This window comes from Necator americanus, chromosome I (assembly GCF_031761385.1).
Source record: "Necator americanus strain Aroian chromosome I, whole genome shotgun sequence".
NCBI classification, from domain to species: Eukaryota; Metazoa; Nematoda; class Chromadorea; order Rhabditida; family Ancylostomatidae; genus Necator; species Necator americanus.
This window is the reverse complement of record NC_087371.1, coordinates 26,402,023-26,414,970: the sequence shown is the minus strand read 5'-3', so window position 1 is coordinate 26,414,970 and position 12,948 is coordinate 26,402,023. Positions and strand designations below refer to the sequence as shown.

The 12,948-nt window shown below is 38.5% G+C and overlaps 1 protein-coding gene across 1 annotated transcript; it reads right to left on the bottom strand.

The window, feature by feature from the left end:
* Window positions 1-1,167: 1,167 nt before the first annotated feature.
* On the bottom strand, window positions 1,168-3,788 carry RB195_006930 (uncharacterized protein; the record flags this gene model as incomplete). The annotated part of the gene is made up of 2 exons (XM_064180287.1): window positions 1,168-1,476; window positions 3,729-3,788. 2 exons carry the CDS (start codon window positions 3,786-3,788, stop codon window positions 1,168-1,170), a joined length of 369 nt encoding a protein of 122 aa, XP_064037171.1.
* Window positions 3,789-12,948: the final 9,160 nt, after the last annotated feature.

Genomic DNA, 12,948 nt, shown 5'->3' with positions numbered 1-12,948 from the left:
AGAAATCCGAAAAAGTTTCGACTCGTTCCAATCACAGTAACTCTTATCCTCACTGAAAATTTGCTAACACTGCCCATGTGATCAAATAATATCTAATAAAAACCGCTGGAATTAATTTAGAAAGTTTATCCGCAAGAAGTCTTATGTTTGTGAGCACAAGAGCAGGCCGGTCAGAGGTTTTCTCTTTGTTCATTCTCTCTCACATATTTCCAACAAAAAAAAACACCATTCATTAAAGAAGATGCTCAAGTCTTCATTGTGTGATTTCGATTCCTCCAAAAGTGAGTAACTCAGAAATTTAGAGATCTATACATATGTGTACGAAGAGGTCAGATATTTCTTATCCGAATAACTGAAAATAGTGGAAGTGTCTTCTGTAGTGGATTAGTCTTCATCTGAGGGGTTACTGTGAAAATTCATAAGGAATGGAAGTTACTTTCGACAATTTATAGGTGCTGTTTTAAAAACGTTAGAAATTCCGGCATCCTTCGCCTTAATTGGATAATTCTGAGAAGTATACACAAATATATAAATAATACAAATAATAATATATAAAATGGATAATAAAAAACATTAAAATATGTATAAATAAGTACACATGGAAATTTGCTTGTGTTTTTTAAGGTGATCACTGGAAAACAACAATCTCTGATGTGGCCTAAATATGTATGCTCAGTTTTAATTCCTTGAGAATTCTACGTTTTGCGATACCCGTGCCCACGATGGCGTGGTTCCCATGTGTCCAAAAACTGAATGAACAGAAGTCTCGCCAGAATTCAAGCATAAAAAAGGAATGGAGATGATGTACGTGCAATAAAGTCCTAAGCATGTTCATTGTAATTAGAAGAAATATCCAAAAGTCTTGTCTGGAGACATCAGCTAAATCCCAAAGGAAGTCTCTTGAAGAATGTGAGAACACAACGAGAAGCCGCTACAGTATGAAGGTTCCGACGACATTTTTCCCCTTGCAATCGTCTTCACTTTTGAATCAAAAAGTTGCTGAGGAGCGCTCACACACAGCTTATTATCATACAACGGCGGCTCCGTCATCGATGTGGGGACCCATGTTACTGTACTAAATACGATCACTCGATTACGCATACAGCACGAGACGTCTAAACAAAGAGCCCTTAGATACATGGTCATTGCAATATTACGACGACGTATTCATGAGTACGCGTGGAGAAAATCTGTCAATGGAGCAAAAAGACGAAAATAGTGTTCCTCAAAGTGCGTCAAAATATGCACATAGAGAGGGTTTCTACTGCTTGTGAGTCCTGAAATCATCATTAGGTTCAGAAAGCAGTGTTGGACGCAAAATAATAATAATAATAATAATAATAATAATAATAATAATAATAATAATAATAATAATAATAATAATAATAATAATAATAATAATAATAATAATAATAATAATAATAATAATAATAGTATCCGACGTGCTAATATGGATGAACAAGACTTCAGCAAAATCTGTAAGATGCAATCTTTGCAAGAATAAAAATTTGCCGTCTATTAGCAAATCTGGCCACCAGACGCCAAATGTGGGCAAAATGCTAAGTTACCCTTCATTCAAGCTCACCGCAAAATACAAAAGATCCCTTATTAGGGAAGATTTTTCTTGAAACAGAGAAGAGAAAAAATCATTTTCCATATGTACGTGCTCTTCGCTGCTAGCTACAGCTGATGTAGCTCCGTCACTCTTGAACTGTTTATCACCATTCCTCTATTTTAAGGTCATATGCCTATGGAAACGAAGTGAAAAGAGAGGAAAGGTCAGAGGGGCAGGAAAATAGCGAAGCCTAGCTAGAAAAGTCAACGTAACAAACACCACGCTTGGCACGCGCCCTTCGTCTAAACAAAGCAGCATTCAGCAGCATCGACGCAAAAGAAAACCGGTATCCGCGAAATTCAAAACTGATTGGGCACAAGACTTTGGGCGCGTGTAGGTTCGACCGAAAAGACCCAGATGTGAACGTAGGTGGCGCTGAGTAATAGGAGAAGGATGCGGTGTCGATGGTAATATTTGAAGAAATACAAGGGCTGAGGCGAAGAGAGCAGTTCCCGTTTCAGTTCCATGGGAACTCCACATAAAACGTTATTTATTCGTTTTTTTAGGCGGCATTTTTTCTTTGTTATTTACCTCGTTTACTCATCAAATATGGTGATTGAAGTACTGTAACAGAAGGGCAAACTATGTAATTAATAACTTGCACAATTATGTACTTTCGCGACAGTCAGCTTGTATAGGGATACAGAATACTATTGTCATTTCTACGCACGTCAATTTCAAATTCATTTCCGTCTTCACTGATTTATAGATGTCAACTTGGAAAAAAAATTGTTCATAGATAGGCAAAGCGAGTAATGAACGTGATAAAATAATTAAAAAGAACACAAATATTTCTTTTAAGAAAAAACACTCCATTTTAATCTGACGAAGAAACGACGTTAATATCAGGCTCTTCTAACACAAAGTACTCGGTCATGCCGTACACTAACACCTTCAACTTCAAATCAGAATCGTTTTCAAATCAGAATCAGAGGTTTTGAGTGTGCATGTGCAGCGGCCTCCAAAATGGCTAGCAGGGGGCAGCCGATGTATCAGGACGGTGTTCATGCACTCCCGGATGAGTACGGTACAATTCATCGATCCCAGAAGGACGAAAAATTTGTTTCTGGCTATGGCATATTCCCCTTATAACGATAGTGCTCTCATATCAAATCTTTAACGGGACATTTTATGCGTTTCTGATTATAAAAAAAGAACTATAAAATATAAAAAAAAAACAACAATGCCTTGTTAAAGTAACTCCGGACCTAACTGTTCAAATCGGTGCTATATCTAGGGAAAGATTGTTTCCTGTACATGAGAAATTGAGGTTCAGGAAGAGGTTATGTACATGAGGAGCTTTGGAGCATTTGTCTAAAAAAAACTTTCTCTTTGGATAACGACTTACCCACTTTAGTGTTGTTTTCTTTTTTGCTATACATTCCAGGGAAACAAGCGAAAATCCGGACACGTTGGTGCAGATAAAGTTAGAAATTGGAACATCAAAGAAGCAAAAACTTTGAATATTGACAAACTCTCTTTTTTGTCAATATTCAAAGTTATTCAAAGAAACAGGTCGACGTCACTTGAATAAACCACTGAACTTGTTGATTTTCCGCTCGAAAAATTCACGTGTGTTTAAATTTTCCGTTTAAAAAAGAGCGATCTCTTTGTTCTTGTTGATATTCTTGATTGTCTTTTTCTTTCCTTTTTGTCGGAATCTTTCTTGTCGGAATTCTTTCGCCGCCGACATTTTTTTCTGTGTTGATATGCAGTCCTATGAGGAATTCGAATCTGAGTCTGACCTTATGTCACAACTCGACATTTTCTTTTGGATCGTGTACGTGCTACAATGGATGTCATCCCATGTTCTTTCCTGTGACCTCTTTCACAAGGTCGAAGGTTTGCAGACCTTCAAGTGTATGCATTTGCTTTTCTGTTTCTCTAGCAGCTAGCAGAATAACAAAAATAAAGATAAACATTTTGTCGTAGTTGTTGAAGAGTCGAAAGGTCAACTAGCAGGCGAGAAAAATTCGTGCTCCAAAGTGCTTCTTTGAGTCAGTCAGTGGGTAGCGGGGGTATAAATATAACTTTGTTGACTAATATGTTGTTTTTCTTTGTTGACTAATGTGTTGTCTCAGAACAATTGGAAAAAAATAGTTCCTGTCTCAACCCTGGACAACTGGCCAATCAGTTTGGCCTCTGGCATTCGATACTTTCGAACATTGCTCATCTGATGTAGAATTAACAAAGTTTTACACTGTTAAGCACATCAAATCTTTTCTTTCATCTTTCTTTTCAACACGAGCATTCACGTTTACGAAAGCAAACTCCGAAAGCAAACTGGTCGCGCATCTGAGCAATAAATTTTCGGTTGCGACACAAGCGAGATTGCAACGTTTCGGCAGCGCTGCAACCTTCGACACATTGCCTATTCGTCGGAGAAAGGCACTTAGGCCTCATTACTAGAAGAGGAAAAAGTACGAGTGTTTTTGGAAGTATTGAAAGTAAAGGGTTTTCCAGCACGCGGCGACTCCTCGAATAATGATCTCAGATCTAATTGTATATTTTAAGGACCTTTTGGGTTTTTTTCTTTAAGTTCTTTTATGTTTACGTTTTCTCATTCACAAACACTGAATCGTATTTTGTAAATTGTCTAGTAAGAATTGGCCTCTGAAATCAGTCAAAAATGGACCAGAAAAGAGTCGATGATACTGTCTTCGTATTCCGTCTTCTTGAGTTTCTGGAGTGTGGTGCCAGAACGAAATAGGCTAGGAAACAGTGGGCTAGAAAACAGATCGATCTCGCTTGAATAAACCACTGAACTTGTTGATTTTCCGTTCGAAAAATTCACGTGTGTTTAAATTTTCCGTTTAGAAAAGGGCGATCACTTTGTTCCTGATGATATCCTTGATTGATGAGAATGAAATGGCGGCTACAAGGATGTGGAAATCAGAACTGTGTAGACATCAGCGAGCTCATCGTGTGATTTCATCTAATCATTTTAAATCATTCACCGCAGTTGTTTTTCTTTGATTTAATGTCTGCTTGATTTTATGTATGTTTTACTAAGAAACAGTGTATCAAATTCGCAAACAAAAAGTGTATTGTGTCGTGCGCAAAGAATCCCCAACCTTGTGGAGTTGGTAAAGCAGGTCAATTCTAACTGATCTGAATATTATTCAAAGAAAGTTAGTTGATTTCTGGGATTTGCCCAAACAAATTGGCGTCTTCTATTGAACCGTACACCTTCTTGTCGTTTTGTGCGCCTATCGTTTACAAATTGCGAGGACAGCAATTTTTCGGAAGAAAATCGACAAGTTCATCAGGGTTATTCCAACGTGTTTGATCTGTTCTTTAGGTCAATCAAATGTTCGCTCGAATACTTTAGAAAATCAGAACAGTACGTGACAAAAACAATTTTACCGGTTTTTTTCATTATTCGATTCTGATTGTATTCGATTGTAGAGATAAATTAAATTTAGTGAATGATTAACAAGAAGAATTATCAGAACTCGTCAAAGAAAAATTTATCCAAGAAAAGAATGTTAATATATACCATTATCCATATTTAGGGTATTTGATTGATTTGGTTGAGCTATACCCAAGATTGGTATTGATCTTTCTCATTAATAATGAGTTAGGACTTTTCTAAAAATATTGAGCCAGCACAATCCTTGAAAATATCTCCTACATTTTCATTAAAAAAATAAATCCTTATGGTGATATTTTCTTGTACTGAATGACAGAGATGAATGAGATGAAGTAGGGAAGTTCCACGGTTTCCTGACAATGAAGATATAATCCATGCCCTGCGAAAATTACTACTAATCCACTATTTTCTCATCTTAAGAAAACATCTGTTCAACAACAGTTTTTCACTTTTCACGAAAAACATTGCCTCTACGTGGTAACGTGCGTAACATAAATCACTATAAAAAAAACCCACATCGAATGCTCACGAGTTTCTAAAACTGAAGAAGCCAGCTAAATAATGGGAAATCGGGTTCCGCCGTTCAAAAAATACCGTTGTGATTATGAAATATGGAAGGCATGAGTGCATCGTTCTGCAAACAAAATCACACCCGCTAAAATATTGCAAGAGCGGATCCGCTGACTAAAACAGGTCGTCGCGTTTGTTATGCAACCACGTCTGGGTGAGATATGATAACGTTGATGCCAATCGTATCAGGATAGTTCAGTTTAGTGTAAGCACCTTCGAATAGATCACTGATATCCCTCCCTACTTCAACTCCAGCATTATTTTGCTAGTCTCCAAAAAGAAAACAGCAAAAACCTGTAGTACTGTCGTTCTTTTATAAAATCTTTCGGTTCGATTCCTTCGTAGATTAAACTGCGTTTTTGTGGGAATCTGACACCAAATGTAACAGATTGCGGAGGACGTCGAACCGCTGCGCAGCGGGCAAAAAGTTATTTGAGGGACGACCTCAGATTTCTTCCATTTATTGAGAAAAACAAGAGAAGTGAGGGAAATCACATTATAGTATAAACTAAGCAAAAATGGACGTTTTCTTAAACTTTAAAAAGAAACCGGCAATATTGGGAAAATATATATGATTTGATAAAGATTCTCTCTCAACGAGATAGTAGCGCTGGGATCTTTTTTATTCATTCTTGTTTTTTTCAGATAATTAAAGTTACAGTGTCAAGTGGAACAGTATCTCGACTCTACGTATTTCATTCAATCGAAGTGTTAGAACCGCCTGAAGTGCTTGTGAGATTTGTGCTGCATGTGCTGTTTTGAGGTCATAAAATGAGCCACGAGAAACTTGAAACAGAACAAAAAACATAGAAGGAAACAAAGGAAAAACAAGAAAAGAAAAAGGAAAAGGATGAACGATGATAGGGATTGAAACAATATAGAACGACAAATTTATTGACTAATGTGTAGTTTTTCTTTGTTTCAGAACAAATAGTTATACTTACAATATTTTGGAAAAATACCTTTTGTCTCAACCCACGACAACTGGCTAATCAGTATTTTGGCCGGTGGTTTTCGATACTTTCGAACTTAGCTCCTTCTCGAATGCACGGTAAATGCTGTATATTGCCTACCTGAAGCTATAATTTAATGATCCAAAAAAAACAGACATGAAACAATTAAAAAATAAGACTAGGCGCTACTGTCGACAAGGGTAAAAAAATTCTCCGTCAGATGCTTTTAATATTCTGATAGTTCTTTTGCATCTATGTGCAATTTTAAATTCGAGTTATTTTTCAACCTAATGTTTTAATTTTTCTTTATTACTGTTGTCTTCTTGGAACGAATACAATATTTTATTCTATAACATGCATTCACAACTTACATATAAAAGGAAAATTCCTAGAGCATATTTTATTATTTCCTAAGAGTGATTTGCCGAGAGGTATCAAGAGACCCGAGAAAATCGAGAAAATCAATTAGTGTCGGTTCTCAGATCAGTCATGTGGGAAAAGTCCTCTCCTTTTCCAAGTCGAAATCTTTTTACTTTGACGTCACGTCTCCCCCAACCTTTTCAAATATCCATACTATTCTTTATAAATTTGTACTCGCTATTGGAAGAAATCTTATCAATCGTTTGTACTAGTTACAGCAAAATTTAAGAGGTAGAGGAGTTATTATTGCGGAACCCTCGGTGCAAAACTAAACCTATTGAGCTAGTGTCGGGAATTTTTCATCCTCTACATATCCTGAGTGGATTATTGAATAAAATTCCTTTCTTGCTTTCAACTTTTTCATCTCTCAGAATTTTCATAAAAGAAATCCGACAAATCCGGCTACACAAAATATCTTGTTCATTTCAATTCCGCGCGAACACAATGAACATGCAAATCTATGCTCTAACAATTATCTGTACAATAGGCGGCTTTTACTGTCTGGTTTTTATCCTCTCGGGTGATTCGGCAGCATTTTTGATCTCCTTCCGTAAGCCGGAACTCGTCTGTTCTTCAGTCGCGTTAGAAGAATCGCTGTCAGCGTCACCCACGGTGAATCCACTGATGACTTCGACAGCGCTTTCCCGTGTCTGCGAAGAGTCCATGTACATTAGGCACGGTAATCCTTCGCCAGAAAGCGAAAAAAAAAAACGCGCATCCGCGTGCTTTTTTTGTTTTTTCTACATAACTCGCCTCAATTTGATCTCTATCATTATATCTGGGCATCAATCGACTCGTAAAGGTCTACGCCATCGATTCTATATAATCAAAATGTATGTATCCGAATCGTAGACTGAGTAAGATACAGTCAAATTAAAGAGGTTTACACGAAGCTATATGTTCTTCGTTTTCCCTAACACATTCTGAATCTTCTTTCTTGCTCCCTTCCTAATTCTTTCACATGTTTCTCCCCGTTCGTCCCACTTGGTTCATTTCCAATTTTCTCTCCACTTGCTCTTTAATTTTAATATACTAAACGAAACATGGTGTATCTACCAAACATCAACATCCAAATCGACGTTATTAAATCCTATTATTCGTATCTAGTGATCTGGAGTGGGATCGAACGTAAAGGAGGAGTCCATGTGGAATCAACCCTCTTCACGAAACTAATGATACTGAAGTTGTCAAACGTCAGATGACAAGTTTTTCCCATTCTTTATAACTCCAGAACGATCTTCGTGTATACAGCAAGAAGCGCCTAGCACTTCAAGGCTTCTACGACCGTTTGCACTTCAGATCTAAACTTTCTAGTTGGTGAAAATAAAACGCAAATGTTTAATAGTGTTTGATTTGAATCCGAACATATACAAGTACCAGCTGTGTATATCTGCGTTGGAATGTGAATACTACAAACGATCTGATCACCGAGCAGAAAATAGAAAGTCGCATGGGAAACATACTAGATGCAGTCGTGTTGCATCGAAGATGTAGTGAGGAAGACAAAGAAGCCCTTGCCAGCATCCTTAACACCGCCGTACTTCCTGTTTTGACCGATGCTTCAGAACGCAGGGTATGTTGCAAACAAGATTGAAACGCAGTTAGCGACCTTGAACGTGTCCTCGAAATAGTGATCATAGGGGTATCCCGCTTTAGCATTTAAAAAATGGGTCTTGAAAGCAGTGACGTTGATCATTGAAGTTTGAATACGTCAATGATCAAAGTCACTGCCACATTTGCGAAGGAAAGTAAAATAAAATAAAATAAATATGGTTCAACAGCAACCATTGGATCAGAGCTCGTATCAGGTCGAAAAGTGCGACTGGGTTCCACGCTATATCAAAGGTATTGCTGAAGGATACGATGCTCTTTGTGTTCCTCCCAAAAGAATAAGTCGGTGGGCAACTCTTGCACGTGGTCGAGGACTCAAACTCTAGATCGTAAGTGCTCACGCATCTATGATGACAACAAAAATGGTCATATTATGTGGTGAATTGATGTCCAAGATACCCAGCTAGTAGACGGTGATTGTCGGAATTGATTCAAATGTAAAAACAAGAAAACACGACGTTCTTATGGGCTTGAAAAAAATGGCCCACTCTTATAGCAAAACTCAGACCACCACTCAGTGGAACGACTGAAAAATGGCAATTCTTCTGTTGCTGGGAGTTATCCTCGTAAGTTCGATTACCCTTTGACAAGAAACATACCTCCCTTTGAAGTTAGAAAACATAGAACCTTTGCACTACATTCCGAAAACCATCCGTTTGGCCAAGACATCACACATTAAACAATTTTGCATGCGTTGCCCGCTTTGATAAATATGAATAAAAAATACATATATGCGATATAAAGATAAAAGATAAATCCCATCATGATAAATGTAGGCAGATGTAAGCCTCCTGAAAATCCTTAACTACAGCTGGGGTGGACTACAGCTGCTCAGCAGATTAAAATCATCTGTATATTGTATATGCATAAAAACTTCGGCTTTCAACGCCTAAGGCAGTACTCCGGTTCGGTTGTTCGGTTCCTACTTCAAGTTGTGGGCCTATTTTCCGCCGTGCTTCCTAATATGTGCGGATCAGAAGTATAGGGAGTACGGTCTACACAGACGGTGAAGCTCTATGACACTGCTTAGGTGGCCGCTTTGGGACCGACATATCCCATAACAAAGAACGAGGACGTCAGAAAACCGTGAGGTGATGTGACATGGGGTCCCAAGGCGTCGGATTGGTGCGCCTGAGCCAGAAGACAGAACCAGGGATGAGACGGGTTTTACGTCGCCAGAAAGCGGGAACAGGTGAGATAAATGCAAAGATGTCAGATCGCTGTGCTGAAAAAAGGAAGCAGGGAGTGCCGACAAAGTCGTCGTCGAAGAAAATATTGGTTTAGTATGTACTTAGTTACTATGCATATTGTATAGAGTAGCTTGTTATCATTTTATCGTATGGACTTCACATAGCACCGCTTTTGTTTTCGTTTCTTGTCTGCGTAATGAAACTCTTGCGTAAAAACTATGCTTGTAATAATCGAGGTCTTTTTGGCCAATAAAACCAGCTCACAAGTTTAGCAAGTGCAACAAAGTCCCGCGTGGCATTAAAACAAATGCAGCAGATTTGCTATATGGTCCCATCGGCCGGGGAGTTCGAGAAGTAAAAAGTTGGAAACCGCATTAACGCGAATCAAAAATTACAGATTAGAAACCCTAAGTGTTGCGTCTACGAATGAAGAACTCTCATCCACATTCACACGGGATAGCTTTCAGCGTCCAGAGAAGATGAGATGTTACTGGAGCCGCAATTTCTAAATCCAAGCCGCTGCAACTTTACGTTGTACACTAAACGAAGTTAGTGAATCCATTACACAAAGAAAAGGAAAACTACAAAGTTTATTCATCTCAGCAGGAAGAACCTCTTGCTTCTGCATTTGACTATAATCTGCTGATTCAAGCCTGTAGCCGCGCTAACTCAACTTTCATCAGTCACCTTGACTCCCGTTGTATTTCGGATAGTTGAAAGTACACCTGTAATTTTTCATTTGTCCCGATCCTATAGCAGAACTGCACAATGGTTTCCCCTTTCGGGTGGAGTATAAAATTTTTCTTTGAAGAGCTTTTTGAAGACGTCTGACTGTAGGATCGGCGCTTTTTGTACTGCGCTTAATATTGCGTGGGACCCAATCGTCCACGTACAGTCTCGACATTCCTGGAAAATAGGAAGAATAGATCAGATTTAGAAGATTTGGTACCAAATATGGAATAAGTTGCACACAATGCCATCGCATCGACGATTTCAGAGACCAGCAAACTTTCTTGTTATGAAACATGGAACTTGAAGATGACTAAAATCAAAACGACAGACAAGATGACTCAGCATCAGTGGACAAGCCAAAAACCTCGGAAATGGTCCCGCATACTCAGAACGGAGATGGAGGAGATTGTGAGCAGGCGACAAATTCAAACAGCAAACAAGTCAGTACAAATAAAAGCGATAAAAAAAAATAGACTGCAACGAATTCCTAGCTGTTTTACAGATTTTAAATGTTCCACTGATCGTTAGGCTGCCCGCAGAGTTTAGAGCCGCGCGTGCGGCGCGGTTCGGCGGCTCTGCACTTTGATGGTTATTGAGTGTTCACAATCTTGCATTCAATAACCATCGAAGCGCAGAGCCGAACCGTGCCGCCCACGCGGCTCTGAACTTTGTCGGCTTACCATTTCTTTGACAGTAGTGGTGATAGGTGAATCCGCACATACACATCCTTCGGCTGTATCGACATATGCAGCAGACTATTCCGAAATCCAGAACATCTGATGCAATAAAAAGTAGAGAACTCGCTTCAACCAATGAACTCGTTTATGACGTATTTGCTGAAGATTTTCGTAACTCATACGAAAATCCACAAGAGAGCCTACACGATCTCCTCCAAAAATTGTGGTATACGAAGTACAGTAGAAGCGCGTCGACAATGAGTCTGTGGGAACAATTTAACTTCTAACTATCTACGAACTTGCTCAGCCGCATCGTTCTGTGAATCTATAGACTGCACTGGATGTTCTGCTGTAATTTTTAATTCAGAACGATGGTCAATCAAAGCTACACTAACAATAGCCTTTCTTTCACTTCATGATCACTGGGTGCAGCGCGTTTCTATACGTACCACTTAGGGGAACGGTCAAGAGGTACCCGTATAATGTACCGTCGTACGAGGCTAACTTCTTCTTCCTAGCGTTCTTCCCGCGTTGTTGCAGGGTCCGCCTTTCTGCTTCTTGTCCTCCATTTGGTTCTATCCATTGCATCAGCCGTACACAAACGCGCATCTATCATATCGAGGTTCACACGGTCTAACCAGCGAATCTTTGGCCCAGGGTCAAGCGAATAGTTGGGAAAAATCCCTCCTAAAAACGACCCCCCCCCCCTCGCAGACCCTCCCAAAAACGACCCCCTCATCTCGTTCCTACCAGTATAGCTGCCCACACAACAATCAAAATTTGGGTATAATAAAAAATTTAAAAAACAAATAAACGCTTAATAAATAAATTAAAACAATACGATGCAATAAACAAATAATAAATTATTTTAAAAAATAGTAATGCTACAAGTAAAACAAAATACATATTGTAATGCAGCGATATTAATGGAAAAAATAATAACTAGAAATTATATGTTCATGTTAATTATATGTTCAAGATGCCGCGTGACGTGTGCCAGATGGAAGAAGATCAACAAAAATAAAAGTTTCAAACAATAAACAAAAGTTCAGTCCCCGCCGGAACCATTATTTTTGCAAAACGAAAAAACAGCTGGAAAAGAAGGAGAACACCTTTTAAAACAATTTTCGCACTTTTCCAACTATTAATAAACAATTTTACTCATCGACAATGGAAATGAACGGATGAGAGTTCGATCCCCGCCGGAATCCAGATTTTTGCAGAACCGAGAAAAATCACTGAGGAGAACATTTCACCGGCAATTTTTTGAAATTGTGTTTAGAGAACTGTTTGCCACATACAAGTGCCATATAGAGGTTATTTTAGCGATTAAAACCAGGTCTTAATTGGAAATTACTGCTGGACAGGTCGGATTTTGTTACCTTGAAATAAACATGAATAACTCACTAACGAAAAGACATGAGAAGATAAAGCTGGCTGCGTTGTGTAGAGGAAGATTGCGCTATGAAATGGTTAAAAAAATTTTGTAGTGACCCTCTGGTTTTTTTGAAACCTAGTTGAGAAAAAGTTGAAAAATTTGGCATTTTTCTCAACTTTTTCTCAACTAGCTTTTTTAAAGACGAAAACTACCTGTAAAAAAGTAAAAGCAAATTATGATAACAAAAATCTTCATCTACAAAATACTTCGAATCGAATTCGTTTTTATTAACCATGAGCAGAGTTTATGGAAATTTGTTTAAACTCACACAGATTTTGACGCATTGCCGAAAATCCGAGATTTCGCTCTTTTTCCCGTTGCGAGGATAGGGCAGCGCCTTTGAAAAATTCGACTCCATACTTGGATAGA